At 44.6% G+C, this 21492-nt stretch overlaps 1 protein-coding gene across 1 annotated transcript in view; it reads left to right on the top strand.

Annotated features, from left to right (window-relative positions):
• Positions 1–21182, top strand: part of LOC144772341 (uncharacterized) — a 97618-nt gene extending 76436 nt beyond the window's left edge. The window contains exon 4 of the mRNA XM_078656590.1: positions 18505–21182. Within this exon, the coding sequence (XP_078512716.1) occupies positions 18505–19934 (1430 nt within the window). The 3' untranslated portion in view covers positions 19935–21182. The remainder of the gene's footprint in view (positions 1–18504) is intronic.
• The last annotated feature ends 310 nt before the right edge of the window (positions 21183–21492 follow it).

The following is a 21492-nucleotide window of genomic DNA, read 5'->3' as shown; positions in this document are numbered from 1 at the left end:
GGTCGACTTTCCGGATTTGCTTCCACACATCAGCTGGCAGACATAACCCGAAAAACAAGTCGATATCCGCTAGGGTCATAATCGTCGAACCCAAAGCGGTGGCTAATTCTGTATAGAAGGCTGTGGGGTTCTTTCGCAGATCAGGCAAGGACTTTCGGAAAGTCAGGATGTCTTGCCGATCCCATTGTTGGTAAACCCAGTTGTAAACCACCCTCCCTCTCGCATCTTGGTGGTTAATATCGTCGTGTGTTCCCTGTCCTCGTGGGGGAACCCAGTAGGGAGCGGCCCTCTTTATGGGCATCATCGTGTCAACCTTTTCTACTCTGGGTTCAGTCGCTACAGGAGTCGTAGTGTTTGGTTTCAATTCAGTGAGGTGGCGGAAAACTTCAAGCGTACGCGTGAAGAGGTCCGTCACATCACACTCGCCTTCACCTCCAATGTCAACTTTCCTATACAGAGTCGTTAGGTTTTCAGGGCCTTTGTCTTGGTACCGGTCTTCGTAGGCATTAAGGGTGTGATAGCAAAGGCGTACGACAAAGTGTCGCTTATGGCTATTGGCATATGTATTGTACATATCCGTTATATAATCCTCACTTTCCTTTCGCACCACCAGTGTCTTTACAATCTTATCGATCCCAGCTCGTTCATCCTTACTTAATCTATTCGATCTAGCAGGGTCTTTCCTCCCAGCTTCGGGATCATCTGAAGTCGCTGCTCGCGCTGCGCTGAGTACGAGGGGTTCGGTCGGCGCAGAGGCCATGAGGACCGAGGCTCCGGCACTACTCTCGCCTGTCGGTGAGGGTTGCGGGTGCTGCACTAAGGGTTGGAAAGGGGCGTATGGAGGGGGCATGTAGATGATCGGGGGACCTAATAGTAAATCATCATTCGTTCGCTGTTTCGAAGGTAGCTCGGGGTAAAGTGTAGAGGGTGTCCTGACGGGACACTGGCCTGATGATTCGGAATCTTGTTTCAGCTTAGATTCCTCTTTCTTTTATTTCTTCCTTTAATTTGTTAGCAACCAGGTTAGCTGCTTTGCGTAATTCCTTTTCTAACCTGACCTCATTTCTCTTCTTCCGCTGTTCTGTTTCTTTGCGCCACATGCCGAAGCTATCGAGCATAGTGGGTGTTGTCTTATTGTTATAAAGGGCTGTTTCCAGCGCATTTATTTTGTCGTTCTCAAAGGATCCTATCAGTGGCCACTGACTTTCCTGATCCTTTCTCGTGTATTTATGCCACAGCTTACTGTAAGCCACGGCGACTAGTCCATATTTAGTAAACATGTCCTTATTAGGGGTGCCCTCCAGTGGAGCCGGATGGTTTACCTCTAATAAGCGGTCCGGGCTGAACCAACTACCAACAAACGGGGCAAAGATAGGCATGACGGGTTACAAAGGGGACAAAAGTCTGCACTACCTATCCTTCACTATCCGCAAAGACTAAACAGAGTATTGCAACTCTGTGCTTATTTGTGAATGGAGAATAACCCAAAGAGAACCAATTCCGAACGATCAATGTTCGGTCAAACAATCAATCAAATGAGGGATAAAAATAGGCACGATGGATTACAACGGGGCAAAAGCCTGCGTTACCTATCCTTCACTATTCACAAGGACTAAACAGAGTATTGCGACTCTGTGCTTATTTGTAAATAGAGAATGATCCAAAGAGAACCAATTCCAAAACAGTAAATGCTTGGATAACAATCAATCAAATGGAGAGGGAAGTAGGCACGACGGATTACAACGGGGCAAAAGCCTGCGTTACCTACCCTTCATTATCTGCAAAGACTAAACAGAGTATGGCGACTCTGTGCTTGTTTGCAAATAGAGAATCTCTCAGAAACAATCAAATGAGTAATACTAGTATTTTCAAACAATCAATTCGCAATTCGTCGTGTTACACAACCTTACCCGAACCGCATGGACGGTTTCTCGTCTTCCGCTTCCAGCGCCCGATCTTCCTCTATTCTCCGTAATTGCTGTGGCACTCCTGATGGTTCCCAGTCAGGACCGTAGATCACTCGAGAGAGGTCTGCTCGGAACCAGTGAAGTTCGGATGATCGGCTGCCAGACGAGGGTCTATCGGGCAGGAGCTCTTCCCGATCGTTGCAGTCGTTCACTCTGTCGTTGGGACCTCTCCCACTGGATCCACGCGTCGCTGATGGGCCCCACGTTTGGGACGCCAATTGTTGAATGGTAGGGCCGAATTCGACCACGAACCCTTCAGTATTTGCCCGGCGTTAGCCGCCTCTCATACCATTCGAGATTACCAAACAAAGAGGCAGGCGCTGGAGACAGAAGGCAGGAAACAGGAGTTTATTCCGACGGAGCAGAACACGTCAAATCAGACAACAGGGTATCTTCTCGAGGTGCTCTAACCGCATCTCTGAGGCCTGGCCTCTTATACACAGTTTTATGGTTTTATTGCATACATTGCATCCGTAATATTACTTTGAAGTACAGCATGACATCCTCGGAATCCCCGGTCCAGGCCCGTTCCCACACACACATCTACAGTAGAGTTCCCACCCCGATCTCAGCATGTGATGGCAATCGCGCAGCTGGACATTCCGCTGGGAACGGGAATGTGGGCGATCGGTCGGATCTAGGGGTGTGAAAGTATTGATTAATCCCCGCTCCTTTGATGTGGGGTGAGTTCCTACAGTAGGGGCAATAAACTGCAGCTGCAGGGCAAGGTGGTGGCCTGGGAACGGTTTGGACAATGGACGAGGAGGAAGAGGTTATCAATGGGAAATGAGATGAAAGGAGTGTGGGGGTTCAGCACGGGATGTGGCTCTGAGGCAGGGTCACGCTGGAGGTGTGTTTATGGCTCAGGCAGGAGAGATCGGGGGCTATCAGAGCGCAGGGGACGCTTGCGAGGCCTGAGAATGAGGGGGAGAGACGCGCTGGCTATCGACAGTGGGCAGAGCGGCCATGGCATTCAAAATGGCTGCTGCTTACACGCACGTACGAGTCTGAAAAGGGACAAGATGGCGCCGATAATGTTTATGCCACAGTCTAGATTTTAACATGGTAGTCTGATATTGTTTGGTATCCCCGTGTACACAACGTATAGCAACGGCTCCATCGATGGGTCCAATCCAGGGTTCCAAATCTTGAGGACGGATAACACTTTAACGACATCCGGTGTCCGCTAGTGGCATGGTTTGTCCATTTACCTTCACCGTACAGTGATCAGGTGTGAGTGGCTTTTCGGATGAGGAACAATAGTAATTTCATGCCATACCTATTTCCATTGGTTCCTCTTTTTGGGGACAGAATCTAGCAATGTGACCCATTTCGCTGCCGTGGAAGCATTCTGGTCCTGGATTCGGTGGTCGGAATACAGGGGTTGCGGTAACCACTCCAGGGATAAGGGTTACTGGTTCTGGTTTCTTGGGAAGTGGGGGACGGGATGAACTATGTGGTCCGGGACCACCGGACTTCCATGGTGGGTCATCTTTTCCTTTTTGGATATCCTGTGCACGGCTATATGCGCCTGCTATCTCCACGACGGTCTCAAGCGTGAGGTGGGCCTGTTGTCGAACCCATCTCTGTATAGGGGGTGGAGGGAAGCCAGATATTGTTCCAAATAGATTTTGGACATGATACCGTCTTTGTCGGTGGTGGCTGGTTTCGACCAACGGTCAGTCATGTCCTTCACCCGAAAGTACATAGCACAAGGTGTTTCTTGGGGACCTTCCTTAATCTGCCGTAATTTTATCATATTCATCATCCACTCCCAGCCTCTCCATGATACACTGTTTAATGTCGGCATAGGGAACTGTTCTTTGTACCGTTGCTGCCTGGTAGGCTGCTGGAAGATCGCCCGACAGTAGAGGCCCCAGATATTGTCCCCATTTATCTGCAGGCCAGGCCGCCGCCGTGGCTATTCGCTCAAAGTTGTTAAAGAAGTCCGGATCCTCCCCGCTAACTTATTTCTGTAACACCATAGAAGGTAGGGAGGTGGGACCTCTCTGGTTTCCCAGGACTTCAGCAATCTTATCCATGGCCGCTCCATGTGTCTGGCTTTGCCCTGTTAGGGCCTTCTGTATCTTATCTCGGTCGTCTTCTACCACAAGCAAACATTTCTCCATCACCTTACCCAGGTGTTCTGGTTCTCTGCAATCTTTGTAAGGGCAGCCTTCATGTCTCCGCTGTATCCCACTTCTGACACCACTTGTGGGAGTGCAGGGCGGATATACAGACAAGGAGGCTGAATATATTGTCGAACAGGGGTTACTTTATTATCAGTGGTCACAGTTTTCGGTTTGACTACAGGGTCACAAGTCTCTTTCTTTGGGTGGGTCTTCTCGCTCTCAGGGTGGAGGGTTGAAGATGCCAGCGTCGGTCTTCCTTCTTCAGGTGGGAGATAGAGGTGACGTGGATTTGGTGTGTCCGTTGCGCTAGCTTCACCCGGAGGCTCGCCAAGAGGAGAAAAATGGAGCCTGTCAGTTTACTGGGCACGTTTGAGCCCGTCACCTACACCCGGTAGTGCCTAAAGAGTTTAATAAACTGCGATTGGGGTGATATTTAGTCTAAAAAGAAAAGAGTTCAGTAACCGGGATGGTTCAAAGGCATTATCGGGGTGTCAGGGTTTAGGGAGATGACTGTGTGGCTAAGAACACGATAGTGGTGGCTAGATCGGTGAGCACTTTATATCAACAATTACCTTTATGCTCCCCCTTCGTCAAATTTCCCCGTTTTCCTCTCTTCCCCCACCTCCCTCAACAGTCCCAACCCACTTTCCCCAGGACAGGCATCACTCACCGGCTCCGCCGCAACTCTCCGGCATCGCGGCCCACTCTCCAGCCTCCTCCGGTGGATACCACCACTCCTCCGTCCAGTGGTCGTCGGTCTCCTCCGCCTCCTCGCCGCTTGGGTCGCTGGCCTTACTCCCCGCGCTCTGCTCCGTGTCGCGGTTCTCGATCTCGGCGTCCTGCTCCACGCTTCGCTTCTCTTCAGTCTTCTGCTCCTCCTTCAGCTCCTCCCTCAGCTCCTCCCTCCTGCAGGTCCAAAACTCCTCTTCCTGTGTTGCTTCCACTTTTACGGGTGGAACCGTAATGCTTCTGGGATCAGCTCCTCCTCCCACTTCCGACTCCGGACCTCGCTGCGGAGAGACAGGAAAGGTGGGTGTTTCTTTTCTTCGGTTTAGATGTTGTCTGTTTTGTCCCTCATAGCTCCATCTTCTATGCGCGGGGAATTCTGGCCGCGGTAGTCCCAGGCAATGCAGTCCTCTGAAGGTCACCCTCTCACAGTGGCCTATTAGGTCCTTGTAAGAAGTCCCTCAAGTCAACGCCATCTTTAAGTAAAGATAAGTGTTGTTTCACTTCCCTTAGTGTAGATTTGTGTAGCCACTCAAGGCACAGTTTCCCTACACTGTATGATGTTATTATACCTGGATGTTGTCTTTGGACATATCTTAAGTCTGGCCTAGTTAATGTGAACCCTTGTGTTTTATTCAGGAATCTACCTTGACAGTTTTTTGTGTCTGTGGGCCAGATTAACCATTTTTTCCAATCAGGATCTGTTCTGTTCTTAAGTAAAATAGTATTTACATCTACGGATTTGTTTGTCAACCTCCGTCCCTGCTGGGAATCCCAGGTCGGCTCTTTGGAAGACGGAGAATGGAGTGAAGCGCTTATGGCCCTGAGGGAATTAGCCATATTATCCCAGCCCCGGATGATTAGGGTGAATGTTCTCCATACTACATATCTGACACTGCTAAGGTTATGGAGGGCGGGCGAGCTTCAATCGTCCTCATGTCCTAGATGTGGAGCAGAAGGGGCAGACTTATCATGTAATCTGGTCATGCCACATCATACACAGGTACTGGTCCCGCCTCCTGGGAATGTTGTCAGGGGTGTTGGGAAGGCCAATTGAATGCACACCACGGATTGGCCTCTTGGGGTTGTTAGAGGACCTGGTGGGAGGCGCCCTGAGAGAGATCTTTTGGAGCCGGGGGACGCTACTTGGTAAAAGGGATATATCCCACATTGGAAAACAGCCTCTGTTTCATACTTGCAGGCCTGGCAGAAGGGCTATAGACTGGTGTTCCAAAATGAAGCGGACAGTAAATGCAGCACAGAGCTGCCTCAAATGCATCAAACGATATTGGGTCCTCGGTGGGATTACTAACCGAATATTGCAGCACAAGTCGAGGGTAAAATATAAAAAACCAGGGGCACCTTTGGTGAATCATTTTCAAATGAACAATCACTCGGAAAAAGATGTAGAGTGGTCAGTATTGTGTATAGTGGCCAATACAAGAAGAGGAGAGACAGAGATCAGACTTAACCGACTAGAGGCGAGACTAATGAAAAAATACCAGACAGCAAGGCCTCAATGACAGAGATGAAATCTGGGCGCTATTACAATGAATTTTCTGTCTGTTCTCCTTATTCACACATGCATTATGGAGATTGTTGTTTTTTCTGACCCTCAACAAATTGGGAACGATTGTGAGTTTTTGGCATAACACAGGGCTATAAGGTGTTGTATTGGCTACATGTGGACTTGTTCATGTCATTATTTATATAATTTCACTTATTATTTATGTTTATTATTTTCCTTTATAAGTTATCTTTTATAGTAATGAGGACCTCCCTGCTGCGAGCATTTATAATTGGCCAGGACAGGTTAGTCGTTCGATGTTTTATTGCCGAATAGTCTTTTTTCCAAGGCTGTACCGAGATCGTCTCTGGGAAAGGATATTGTTGTTATACCTAGTCCTGTGTTTGTGTTCATTTCGGAAATACCTAGGATTACAAATATCGCGGTATGTCACAGGGAAGGGGAGTGTTGTTTTACTTAGTCCTGCATTTGTGTTCATTACGGAAGTATCCACGATTACCAATATCGCAGTACGAGAGCCTGAGTCTTACTTGGGATCGTGACGGCGGCCCGGGAGTTTGCTCGACTTTAAATGCACTTAAGGTAATCCAGCGCAATTGTGTAGTTCAAAGATATTCCCCATTGTCATTATTTATGTTTCTCTCGAGAGCCTATAGTAGAGAGTAATGCCGGTATATTAACTTTTAGGAATACCGTTTCTAACGAGTTGAGAAGAGTGAGAACTCTGATCTTGCTGACGGAGGGTGTAACGACTGTTTTTTTCTGGATACGGTGGCACATCTAAGATGGCTCCCTCAGCCGTCACCTAATTACACTCCTCTCAGGCCACTATTTACAAGCCTATATTTAGAAGACTCACCTGAGAAGACGATAATTAGCTATTTACAAGCCTATATTTATAAGGATAGAACTAACATCTAGGGGATCCCTTATCTTATATTTACAGACTATTTACTTACCTGATTTAAAGTCGCCAGACTGTTTACTTACCTGATTTAAAGTCGCCAGACTGTTTACTTACCTGATTTAAAGTTGCCAGACTGTTTACTTACCTGATTTAAAGTCGCCAGACTGTTTCCCTAACTCTCGGGCCAATTCTATTCTACACTTCCTGACGGTATACCTTATGTCTTCCGACAGGGCATTCTATTAGGGCCGACAGCACACCTAAGGTGCGCTGACGATATTAACTGGTCTCAATTTAGAAGAGTTATAACATTAGAATATCTGAGAGTTCCTTCCAGCCAAAGGCTACACTGTCTCCTATTTCTCAGTTACCTGCTAGAAGGGTCCAATCACCTGCTAACCCACCAGTATCTGGTTGAAAAGAAAGGTTAGTCCTGTCATGGAAACAACACTCAAATATATGTATTGGACATTATCTCTTTTATTCTATACATAAACATAGTCATAGAAATTTAGACACTATTACAAGTAGTTATCATCTACAACCTAAGAAGGGAGGAAAGGTGTATTATTAGATGTATGTTTTCTACACTAACTCAGAACGCCTCACCTTATAAGTGCGTCTTTCCATCTCAGTAGCGGAGCTGATCCCTCTCTCCCTCTCGGGTCTTCACTCGCTCGGGACTCTGCTCTCCCACTATGGCTCACGGATACACGTCTGCACCGCTACACCTCATCTACGCTGCCTTGGCTCTGAAAACTCGAACCCTCTTCTGGATTGCGTCTCGGCTTTTACCACTCCTGCATGTTGATCTCACAGGACCCTTGATCTCTTCCTCCTCTTTGTTAAAAGCTAGTAGTTAATCACCAGCTCTTAGGACGACTTTATCTGTCTGCTCCGCACGTAGCTCTCTCTCTGTCTGCTACTTGCACTTTGATAATATATCTCTCCCTTTCTCTATGGAAATTTCCAATCGTAGGCCGACTCCCACCGAATTCCTGTACCAGCCTCCGGGGTCTCACGCCGTCTGCAGTGGCCACCTGCGTATTGCGTCTACCGCCAGCGAGCAAAATATATTCCTTCGATAAGGGCCGGTCTTGACCGGTTTCTAACTAGCGAATAACAGCTCTTCTCTAAATATGCCCTTTGCTCTACAAGCACCTCGCACAGACGAGGCAGCTATCTATGATGGATGAACAGCATCCAAGATGCCTGCTCTATGGTTTTGGGCCTACAGGCCTAACTAACGATTAAAAGGCACTAAACCCTAATAAAGCGCACAATTAAGCCCTATTAATGAACAGAAGGGTTACTTAGGCTGAAATGGTAGTATATTATAGTCACTTTTAGTCTGATAAAGGCTAGAAATTAGCCGGGCGTTACAGAGGGTAAGCATTAGATAGAACTAACGGTAGCATATAGATTGAGTACTCGGACGCTTACATTTGCAATTGGTTTTTTATTTAATGTCTTTTTCAGTAATGTCAAGTGGTATACTTGGGATCGAAATGAGACCCTAATACCGAGACTGCATATGAATGCATGACATGACGGTATGGATCTTTTAAGTGTTGATCGATAACATTGGGTGTTGTTTTTCACTTTTTGGTTGCACGTGTATATTATACCGTGTATGCTCCTATTTTGTTCTGGTGACCTGTTTATAAGGAATGTTCTTGTATAATTGATTGAAAAACATCCTTTTGATATTATTGGGGGCAAAGAACCCTGAAAAAGGTTCAAGGATATTTGTGTTTGTTTGTACACAATAATTTTGTTTGTATATTGTGTATATATATGTAGGAGTTGTGTCTATATATATGTGTAAAATAGAGTAACAAATGATATACAATTAATCCTTTGAGAAAGAAATGGTTTATTAAATGAAATATATAAACCAATAAGTTGAAATTAATCTTTTGGATTGCCAGTTAGTTGGAGAAGTCTAAAAGAAATTCACGATTCATTTAAAAAAGAATAACTTTATTTAGGAAAAGATAATTAATGGTATCTGTTCCTAGAAAATATATGCGTAAATGTTCCGTAGGCACCACATCTATTATCTTATGTATTGTTTTTCCAGATGCCTGTGTGTTAATTGGGTTCCCCTTGTAGTATATATAACCTTTTCCTAAGCATGGTGTAAAATTAATTTGTATTTTCACTCACCCATATATGCCAATAGACCCAATTCAGGTGGAATATTCCGTTTTTTAAAGCCAAACAATTGCTTTATTTTAGCTGTCTCCTGTCTCGGTTTCAATAGAAGTCAATAGGGAAACACAGGCCCCTTTTTTTTGTTCTCTCCAGAATCTCCCACTTTCCTGTTATATAATGTTGGCAAGTTTGCTCCCCTACCTCCATTTGAGGCAGTTTGTGAAATATACTCGCCCACTCCATGCCAATATGAATTGTACAGAATGTGAATGTGACTGACCTTGTCCACTCTACACCTCAGCTACCACAATAATATATACTTTTGTATGTAATTAATAATAATAATAATAATAAGGTAGTTTATAAAGCGCATGGTTACGCTATCCCGGCGTGTCCCCCGCGCTGTGGAGAGCAGACAGCCCACCAATCACCATACACATAGCGCCTTTCCGTTTGACTGCACCCCTAAATAGTTAACAAATAAGTTTTAAGGAGATTTCTAAACTTGGCCTCCGACCTTTCCAGTCTGAGACTGGAATTAACCTCCAGAATATGAGCTTTTTACTCACTATAACAGGTACGTACTTGTGGTAAAAAGATTTGTAAATCAACCAAGACATTTATTCAAAACACCATGTTTATGGTACGTTTTCTCCGCGCAGAAGGGACGGGCACGTGTAGAATGAGCAGACAGAAAAGTAGTCCACACAAGACTGCCTTCCACAAGGCAATAAGAAAAAGGGGTGCTAAGGGATCAAACCGCCAACCCAACTAACCAGTAAAACCATCAGTAAAGATTAAAATATTAAATATACATGCAAATTATTTACCACATCATAACACCTCTCACAGTGCTTTAATACCTGCATATAAAAAATACATATTCCTTCAAACAGAATAACACTAATAATTAAAGAGTTCCAAAATCACCTTGCATACTATACCATTTTCTCTCCAAATATCAGTGAGAGGTGCACCCCAAGGGCCTTCCTTTAGTGTTTCGCCTTAACAGTGGGACATGCCCCCTCTTGAAATATATTTCTAGCCTTCTGCCATCTGAACTACCTCACAGCTTTGGATAAAGAAAACATAATGCGATGTTCACAAAGTTTGAAACTCCCCCTCTTTTATTGTTTGAGATTTTTTCTTGAGACTGTAACACAATTTGCAAATCTGCGCGCAGTTTCATAATTAGAACGATAACATCATGTTCAGCTCCTCGTCGGAGTGCTCAAAATAAAATGTGAGCATCTGTGTATTGGAAAAATAAATAATGCTCACTAGAGCTCTTTGCGCAGTAAAAGTCAAATCTGCACTAGTGACATTTGTCGCAAGACATTGGCCATATGTTAAGACATTTCAAGAGTTGTTAAGCTGAAGGCTTTAAGTGATAGAAACATACCTAACTTCAAACTGGCCTTAAACGTATTGCACATTCCGCACCTGTATCACCCGCCCAGACAAACTACAACAGAGGGAGACCATATGTCCGTGACGTTTAGACAGCTAGGATTGAAAGGACATGCACCCCAATGTGAAGTCCACGCAGGACAACACATATGTTGGTCCTTCCAAACACTGAGAGAACGACTAGGTTTACCACATGTCGTGCCATCTACTCGCGTACCTTGTGCGCTAGTTCAGCTTGGCACTCAGTCAAAAACAAAGGCATACGTATGCTGTATGCATGTTATGGCCCAGCAAAAGTCCTGACTGAGCTAAAATGTATAGAATTCCTCAGAGGAACTTGCATTTGCTTAGGTAACTAAGGAAATGTGCATAGGGTGGGATTTAATTCATACAATGTAAGCACATACACCAAAAGACGCATGAGAGCCATACTGATCAAGAGTACGTCTTTAAGTGACACAAGGTGAATGAGCAATGCTTATGGCAGAGTCAGATTGGGAACACACAGAGCGACACTGGAACAGTTAAGCAAGACTTGTGAAGGAGGTTGCCCGGGAGCAGAAGGTGAGCCTGAGGCACAATGTGAGTATGTTACTTGCCCACAAAGAGGGGGGACCCACAATGAGATTCAAAACTGCTTTCTTAATTTATGAAAATATCCTTATTTCAGGGAAAATGCTAAGCATTCTTTGTAAAGAGCCTTTTAAATCCATGCGTTCTGAAGTATTTTAACTTATATTGATTTTTCGAATGAAAGAACACAAGTGTTTTGAAATGAGTTATTAGATTTCCTCACCATGAAAGTACATTCATTATTTGCAGCACCCGTAGATACAGTGCAGTTTGTCAGTAAAATGTTGAAATTTTCATACAACTGGCTTTATCTGACTAGAGGTTGCTACTTCCTTGCAAGATACTGCCAGCCTACGATCACCCGAAGTGATCAGCTTTCCGTGCTCACCCCCAGGCAGCAGAGCCCACGCCGCAGACCCTTCTCACACTGCCACCCAGGTCTTCGCGAATTGCTGCCCAGACGCATACTGGTCCATCACTGTTGTGACCGCAGTAGCACCTGCAGCCATCACAGGGCCCTTGAAGAAGGGTACCTAGGTGTTCCTGTCATTTGTCGTCCTCTGCCTACACTTATTAAGCACTGTCACCAAAAGAGAGAGGGTGATTTTTCATGCCGTTCATTTAAAGAAATAAGCAGCTGAATACTGTACTTTCTCTCCTGTGTAGTGTGTGCTCTGACGTGCGTGCTACCTGAGCACGTCCGCGTGCTAAGTGAAGGCAGGGATCGTGCACACCATAGAGGGAACATGGGACATATGTTCGAATTTGTAGAAAAACCTTCAACGACTTCACAGCTAAAAGTAAAATATTGGCATCTGCATCTATTACAAACAAATCAACATCATGCCAGAAAAAGAAACAATAGAACTGGTCCTTAAAACACAGAGGATCTTACGGATTTACACTCATTTCTTACTCATAAAGAAGACAGGAGTGTGAACACCGATTCTGGATCATCGTAATCTCAACAAATACCTGAAAAAGCACATTTAGCCTGCATTGCAGTCTGTTCTACAATTTCTATGGCATGTAGACTTCAAGATAACTCTCAACCTACTTCCATATACCTATTTACTTTTAGTTTCCTATTTACCCCACACAGAAAAATTATAAGATTTATTATACATGCACCCAAAGGGCCCCTTAAAAGTGCTCCCTTAAAACCTACTGACCGCTGGTGTATTGACTGACTGGTACTGAACAGCCTGCAATCACCAACTAGTTTCTGAGCCCCTGGAGGTGAGAGCCTATGCTTCCTGAGGTCAGAAACAAAGCCTGTTCTGTGCAGTGGTGTTACCCCCTCCTCCAAGTAGGATGGCTAGTTATCAGAATATCAAGGCAAAATGCTTCAAAGCCTCTGCCGTCTTTATGTGACCCTGTCTTCCCCAGTCTGGAGGTACCACCCCACTGCCCCAGCCCATTTGGCTCCTGGGCAGGCACGAAAATTAGCGCATGTTCACTATCAGGCTATTTCCACCCCTAAGGTGGGCTACTTGATGTGAACATGAAACTTAGAATACCACCATTTTGGTTTTTGGTGGCATTAGGCTCACTGGGTCAGGGTTATGCCCACTCCCCACAGGAAGTTGTCATACAGAGGGTTTAGTCACCCTAAAGGTGGGCAGCCCATTGGCTACTACCTGTCATACCCCCTAATGCCCCTAAATCGAGTATTTAGGAGGACCACATGAATCAAGGAACTGAGATTCAAAGGATACAGAATAAAAGGACTAAGAAGAGCTGCAAGAAAGTGAGAACAGAGTACTTGCTGTGGACTTTTGGTGCCAGGCCGCCTACCTGCACCAGTCTCGACCATTGCCACAAAGTGACTCGTGCTGCATCTGAGCATCTGCCAAGTACCTCAGTAGACTGCCAGCCCTTTGTAAATTGCCAGAAATCTCACTTTGAGTAGAGGAGATACTCTCCTGCAGTCCACAGGCACCGAAGCAGCGGAGTCCAGCCCAACATTTTGCAGCTCCCCGGCCAGCCCGACGATGCAGCCGCCCAGGCAGAGGTACCTATGCCCCAGAAGGCCAGAACTGTCGCCCCACCCGCTGTGGAAACACCAGGACCAACCAGAGCTACAGAGCACCAATACCTGGGCTACCATATGCCTTGCAACAGGTCAAGCCAGTGTGAGTCCAATCCGGACTCTCCTGCATCAAAACGAGCAGCCGTTGAGGGAAATCGCCACCAGAGGGACCCACTTCTAGAGTAGCCCAGCTGTCCTAATTTTTGCACCTTCAACTGGCGAGACCGACAACTGCGAGGACCTTTGGTGCACCGAGTCCAGCCGACCTATCTACTTTGCACCGGAGCGCCCCAGCCAGAGTACCCAAGAATCATGTATGCCTTCTTGCTCCCAGGACCCTTGCGACTGAGTCCCCCATTGGGAGCTCCTGGACTTGTCCCCCTCTGCAGCCTCTTTCCACCGGAATAGTGGGCAAAGCTACCAACCCGACCAGCACCTCTGCACCTGGAGCACCCAGAGCAGGTAACAAATAACTGCTGGTGGTACCTTGAACCTTGGCTCCCCCTACATCCCTAGGTCCCGAAGAAGACCTCCAGAAACCAACCATAAAAAACTGTATGAGACATATGCCCTTGTCCCCATAAGAAAGCATTGCTGTGTAAGGACGCATTCAAGTGAACACTTTCCTTACCTATAAACGATATTTTCAAAAGTACTTACTTGATAATTACATACTTGGTATCAAACTTTACATAATAATTCTTGAGTGTGTGTCTCATTTATTGCTGCTGAGTACAACAAATGCTTAGCACTAACCTCTGATAACCCTAAACTACTCCCAAAGTACTGAAAAGCTCTTCCTGTTGTGGCTTTGAGGAAGAATTTGTTACTGAGCCTGCCCATTGATTAATTCAAGAGGGACTCTCCAACCTTCAACTAAATAGATTAGTTCTGGTTGTTTTTTTGGAGACTCGGTATGGAAGAGATAGGAAAGTTTTCCCTCCAGACGAGGAGCCGGCTGGCTTTTGTTATAATTCATTCATCAGTCCCCATACTGGAGGTTATATTCAATCAATCAATCAAGACATTTATAAAGCGCACTACTCACCCGTAGGGTCTCAAGGCGCTAGGAGGGGGGGGTGCCGTTACTGCTCGAACAGCCAGGTCTTGAGCTTCTTCCTGAAGGAGAGGTGGTCTTGGGTCAGGCGCAGGTCGGTCGGGAGGGAGTTCCAGGTCTTGGCGGACAGGTAGGAGAAGGACCTTCCTCCTGTTGTTGCTCTTCGGATGCGGGGGACGGCGGCGAGGGCGTGGCTGGTGGATCTGAGGTGGCGCTTGGGAGCGTAGAAGTTGATTCGGTTGTTGAGGTATCCTGGGCCTTGGTCGTGTAGGGCTTTGTGTGCGTGGGTGAGGAGACGGAAGGTGATTCTTTTGTTGACGGGGAGCCAGTGCAGGTCTCTCAGATGTCCGGAGATGTGGCTGTTTCGTGGGATGTCGAGGATGAGTCTGGCTGAGGCGTTCTGGATCCGCTGGAGTCTCTTCTGGAGCTTGGCGGTGGTTCCGGCGTAGAGGGCGTTGCCGTAGTCCAGTCGGCTGGTGACGAGGGCCTGGGTGACAGTCTTCCTGGTCTCGGTGGGGATTATATGACTCCAGGTTGCTCCCCTTTTCATTGTGTACCTTGTCCTGATGAAAACTCATGGTTAATGTCCTCACAGGCCTCTTCCCCTTTTTTCGTGTTGAAACGTCGACATTCCCTGCTTCAACTGCCTGGTTTGAATACACTGACAATTACCTCTTAAGAGTGGAACAAAATCAAACTGTTTAATTGGATATATCAACAGGCTCTGTTGTAAAAAAGATTAATTATGTTATGGGTCTTTCCCCTTCTTTTTTTTTTTTACTTTAATCTGTACATATGCACTTTTTCTGAGAAATTTGTTGTCCTGAGTGGAGCAACCATTTGTAAATAATGTATATATATATCATCGATTTCAAATGCAATCTATATTTTTTGCATCCAGTTTGCATTTCTTTTTGTGATGTATTTCTGTGTCTACTCTTCCCTTTGGAGAAATTAGATCTACGTCTCCGATTTCTTGTGGAATTATGTTGTGATAGTATATGTTAATTGAGTTAACCTTTCCAGATTGTCTCACTGCTCCTTTCTAACTGTAAAAGTAGTATTTACTGTTAACGGTCACTTGCCTTTGACCTCTGTCAATGTCGAATTACTGCGATTTTGTTCAAAACAAAAATAAAGTAAATTTTTAAAAAACATATCTGGATTGTCCGTTTGGACCATTTTTGTAGTATGTTTCGCACTATACCCGGGTCCTTCTGCTTTAAGGGTAACCCCATTAGTGTGTAATGGCACATTGCAGTGTTTTACTTGTATTCTGCAGTACATAGGAATTTAACAAACCCTCAATTAATGGAATAGAGCTCACAACCTCCTCATTGCATTCTGGTACATGAATACGCATTTTGGAACATCTGTAGCGATTCTCCAGATGGTCTTGTTCATTGAGCAATGCTAGTTCCCTTTCCAGTTACTCAATTAATTTAGTAGTGTTGTGGATTTATCCTCACAATCTTGACACTCGCTGTCCCATTTCTTCAGTTTTAGCAAATAGCCCAATCATCTGTTCCTTCATACTTCTGAAACTCTTTCATATCATTTGCCGTCTGCAACTGGGTTGATTTTAGCTCTATCAACACTTCCATACTAGAAGCAACATGTTTTTAGGGGCTGATTTGCGTCTCCCCCTACTGTGTTCAGTGGATCTGCCTGTGACTAGCTTATATCTGATGGTTGCAGCAACCCAATATTCTGAAGATTCTGAGCTCCCACTTCATTTCCATTTATTTTAATGCCAATTGATTCCTCAATTTGATGGTCTTCACCACAGGTCTAATTGGTCGTAGCTTTGTAGCATCTTTACAGGCTGGAATAATGCAAACATTCCACTTGTTGTAAAGGCGACCTTAGAAGGAAGAACCTGCGTAGGTCGCTCTGGTTTATTGTCCATTGCTGCATCTGATTCAGTTTCTAGTCGAGCTGTCTGGAGCTCTACCGAGCCCCTGAATTTGATGTTGAACCAACTAAAATGCTTCTTTTGGTGTGTCTGGGATTGTAGTAGAGTTAGGGGCTAAAGGACTGCTGATGTCGACCCTTTCTGTGAGTCTGTCTCCTAATTCTGGGACGCCTACCACTGAGAGGCTTACTTATCGGTGAATCATACCAGTGCTAGAGTCCTGGTGTCATAGGATTCACTCTGAGCTTCACTGTCACAAGATGTTTTTGTTGCTGTCATCTGCGGGCTGTGATCAAAGTTTCTACTTGTCAAGTTCATGGAGACTATTAATTTCCTTGTTTTTATCTAATTCAAGAAAATGGATTTCTCGCCATGTACTGATGGATGGATTAATAAAATGTTCTGTTTTTTAGGCTAGCAACTCCACCATAACCTCTATGCGCTTGTATTTGTTTGTTTGTACATTATGGTTAATGTGGAGGTGCTCATTTCTACTGTTTATATAATCCAGGTAAAGAAACCTCTGTCTAATTCAAGATACATATATTATCTTTGCTACAGAACTACCTCTAGAGCTTTTCAGCTGTTCATTTGGATGCGGTACAAAAGGGGGTGGTGATGGACGGAGCATCTGAACTAATCAAACACTCCCAACATTCCCATGAGGCACAGGCCAGACTGATTTACATATGGCCATGTCTGAACTGGGGTGGCAGAATGGGCTAAAGAACGGTGATGGATTAAACCCAGATCTTTTGACTGGGTGTGAGTGTTTGATTGGTTCAGATGCTCCGTCCATCACCACCCTCTTTTGTACCACTTTGTTCGCCATAAGTTGGCAGGGTATGCTCAGACGTGAGTCCCTTGCTCACTTTGCCACTGGCTGAAGACGGCTGAAATGCCAGAAACCGGACCTAGGAAGCTTGTTTCCGGTCCAGGGAAGGCATGGCTTGGCAGTTCGGGCTGGACTGTTCCCATGAGGCACAGGGTCAGACTGATTTGCATATGGCCATGTCTGAACTGGGGTGGCAGAATGGGCTAAAGAACGGTGATGGATTAAACCCAGATATTTTGACTGCGTGTGAGTGTTTGATTGGTTCAGATGCTCCGTCCATCACCACCCCCTTTTGTACCGCTTTGTTCATTTGGATGCAACAGATGCTCTTGTTATTTTGACTTAAACTCTCTATACGATATGATGAGCTACACCACCTGTCTGGAGGAGCCACCCAAAGGAAATTTTCTTTTCTCTTGAAAGATTATTTAGACTGTCAAAATGAACTGCGGGGAGAACTATCCCTGTTCGGTATAGTGGATACCTTGGAGTAGTCTTAAAGGGTAAACAGCCCTCACAACGAAGCCATCACCTTGCATGCAATTGCAGCGCAGTGTCCGCACAGACGGGAGTTGGAATAGTAAATTATACTATTCCAACATCCAGCGCCCTCAACGAAGCCATCACCCTGCATGCAATTACAACGCATTCGTTACAACAACTGCGTTGTAACAACGCATACCATTACCCTGCAAGTCGTAACAACGACTTGCGGGGTAATGGTATGCGTTGTTACAACACAGTTGTTGTAACAACCGCTTTGTAAATGCATGCAGAGTGAAGGAATGCCTAATTAGGAGGCATATTCGTCTTGTGACAGAGCGGTTTTGTCTCTGTGTGCTACGTTAAGTGCCTAAAATGTCTTTTTCCTTTCATTTTGTTCACTTTTAAAAGTGGAAAAAGGAAATATTTTGGGCGGCAAAGCTGTTCTATGCTTCTTAAGACACTTTTCAGCTGCTAAAAAACTTTTCGTATTTGTCAAATATTTAGATTTAATAAATGGTAAAATATGTTGCCTTTTCCCTTACTTTTCATTTTCACTTTATTTGCAGAATGTTTCTAATTTGAAAGTTGTTCATTGATCTTATGACTGAGGACTATTAACTCTGATGAATTTAATGAAACTACCTTTGATAGAGAAACTGTTATAGTTAATATTTTTGTATTCCTGTATTAAGACTGTTTACCTGTCCAATTTAACATCATGTGTGCTTTTTATTTTTTAGAATTAGAAATTTATATTTTTACTTCTCTTCATTCCGCAGGCAACAAATCGGAAACAAAAGATATGAATGTGAAAGAGTCTGTTCCATACTCCCACGAAGAACACCAAACTGCCCACAAAATTGACAGACTTTTGACCTTTACTCCGGATGAAAAGAGATTTAACAAGAAAACATTTCCTGTGGTGTATCAAGAAATCCGTTCAGAGCAGATATTGTTTCCCTGCACAGAGTGTGAAAAGAGCTTTTCTGAAAAGCAAAGTCTCTTAAGACATAAAAGCTTACACACAGTAGTAAGACCTTTTCAGTGCCCCGTGTGTGAGAAGAGCTTTATTCAAAAACATCATCTTTTAATTCACCAAAGAATCCACACACAAATTAGGCCCTATCACTGTTCTGAGTGTGAGAAAAGCTTTACTCGAGGGGACCTTCTTTTGATTCACCAAAGAATTCACACAGGCGTCAAACCCTTTCACTGCTCTGAGTGCGAACAGAGCTTTGCTAGAAAGCAACATCTCTTAATTCACCAAAGTATCCACACTGGTTTGAGGCCATTTCACTGCTCTGAGTGTCAGAAAAGCTTTGCTCGTAAGGCAGATTTACAAAAGCACCTACGAACACACACTGGAGAGAAGCCTCATCGCTGCAGTGAGTGTGGGAAAAGCTTTACTCGATTTTCAATTCTTCTAGACCATGAAAGAAGCCACACTGGAGAGAGGCCCTACCACTGCACAATGTGTGAGAAAAACTTTATTACAAAGTCAACTCTTCTATACCATGAACGATCACACACTGGAGAGAGGCCCTACCACTGCACAATGTGTAAGAAAAAATTCACTGCAAAGTCAAATCTTCTAAGCCATGAAAAAACTCACATAGATGTAAGGTCCTTTGACTGCAACAAGTGTGAGAAGAGCTTTACTCAAAAGTCATCCCTTCAGAGCCACCTTAACGCAAGCCATGGTGAGGGATCCTATCGTTGCACGATGTGTGAGAAAAGCTTCACTAAGGAGTCCCAACTTCTAACTCATCAAAGAATTCACACGGGGGAGAAGCCCTTTCACTGCACTGAGTGTGAGAAGAGCTTTACTCGCAAGCCAGCTCTAAAAATGCACCTCCAAGCACACACTGGAGAGAGGCCCTATCTCTGCACTGAGTGTGAGAAGAGCTTTAATCGCAAGCCAGCTCTACGAAGACACCTACGAACACACACGGGAGAGAGGCCCCATCACTGCAGTGAGTGTGAGAAAAGCTTTAGTCAACTGTCAACTCTTCTATACCATGAAAGAACCCACACTGGAGAGAGACCCTATACCTGCACTATGTGTAAGAAAAACTTCACTACAAATTCAAGTCTTCGAGGCCATGAAAGAACTCACACAGATATAAGGGCCTTTGGCTGTACCGAGTGTGAGAAGAGCTTTACTCAAAAGTCTTACCTTCAGAAGCATCTTAAAGCACATCATGGCTAGGGGTCATATTGTTGCACGATGTGTGAGAAAAGCTTCACTAAGGAGTCCTAACTTCTAACTCATCAAAGAGTTCTCACAGGGGTGAAGCCTTTTTACTGCACTGAGTGCGGGAGGAGCTTCACTTGCAAGCCAGGTCTACAAAAGCACCCAAAAAGCACACACTAAAGAGAGACCTTATCACTGCACGGAGTGTGAGAAGAGCTTTACTCCTAAATCATATCTTGAGACTCACCTTAGAATACATGCAGGAAAGAGGCCTTATAATTACGTAGATTGTGAGAAAAGCTGTGCTGCAGGTTTCAATCTTTTAAGACATCAAAGAATACACAGGAGATAAGCCCTATCACTGCACATTGTGTAACAAAAGCTTCCCTAATGAGTACCAATTTGTAGCTCAGCACATAATTCACACAGGAGAGAACCCATTTCACTGCCTTGAGTGTGAAAAGAGCTTCACTCACATGTTTCATCTTAAAAAGCACCTGAGAAAAACATACAGGAGAGAAGCCTTCTAGTTGCAAAGATTGTGAAAAAAAGCTGTACTACTAGGTACTATCTTTTAACACATCAAAGATTACGCACAGAAGAGAAACTCAATCACTGCACCACATGTGGCAAAAGCTTTCCACAGAAACAATATCTTCTAAAACATGAAAGAACCCATACGAGTGTGAGACCTTTTAACTTCACTGATTGTGACAAGACCTTCACAAGACGTCAAGTCTTCAGAAGCACCAGTTAAAGCCTAGAAAGGAGGCCAGTCATCTCAACTGCAGTACCCACCTTCTCTTGCCAACCTTCACCTCAACAAACGGGAAAGCGTTTTCCAAGCATTATGTTTCAAATATCAAGGTAGCTTTATTGACTGTCCTGTAGCTGCATCATAATAACAAGGATCACCTGTGGTTACCAAACGTTCTTCTTTAATATCAGATCCTATTAGAATAGACTTTGTCATGTAAAGCCTGTATAGATGGTATTCTTTATATTCTGAGGTTGTAAGCAAGTAAGCCCTGAGGAAGGAGCAGCGCACCACAAAACACGTTTTAGCTCCCTGTAAAAGACTCTGGCACCATTATCTCTACCCTTCACTAAAGAGCCTGGCTACTTGTTAAAGACTCTGGCACCTACATTTCAGCTCATGATTATAGAGCTTGTATGTCACATCAGTTGAAACAGAAATTTAGACCCTGATCAAAAAGTTGTGTTCTGATATATACACAAAAACTGAGTAAAAATGAAGGACTAGATTAAGTAGTTTAAGGATCCATTTTTTAAATCAATTGGATGGGTAAAAAGATTTATGGAGGTTGATATTTGTCCTAAGGGGTGATTTTAGGTGGTGTCTGAAGATGAAATATAATACAATGTTGATATATTATTTGTGATATTTTGCAGTAACTTGGTTCATGAGAAATGCTACCCATTCCTTTGGTATTTTGTAATGTGTGAGCCAGATAGGTTACATGGCTCAGTGGGTGTGAGGAATTGCAGGTCACAGAACCAGAATAGTCAAACCTTTTCTGAAGGATAACTTATTTCCAGAAGATTCCTAAGC

The sequence above is a fragment of the Lissotriton helveticus genome, chromosome 8 (assembly GCF_964261635.1).
Source record: "Lissotriton helveticus chromosome 8, aLisHel1.1, whole genome shotgun sequence".
In the NCBI taxonomy this organism is placed as follows: Eukaryota; Metazoa; Chordata; class Amphibia; order Caudata; family Salamandridae; genus Lissotriton; species Lissotriton helveticus.
This window is presented reverse-complemented; position numbering and strand designations above follow the sequence as displayed.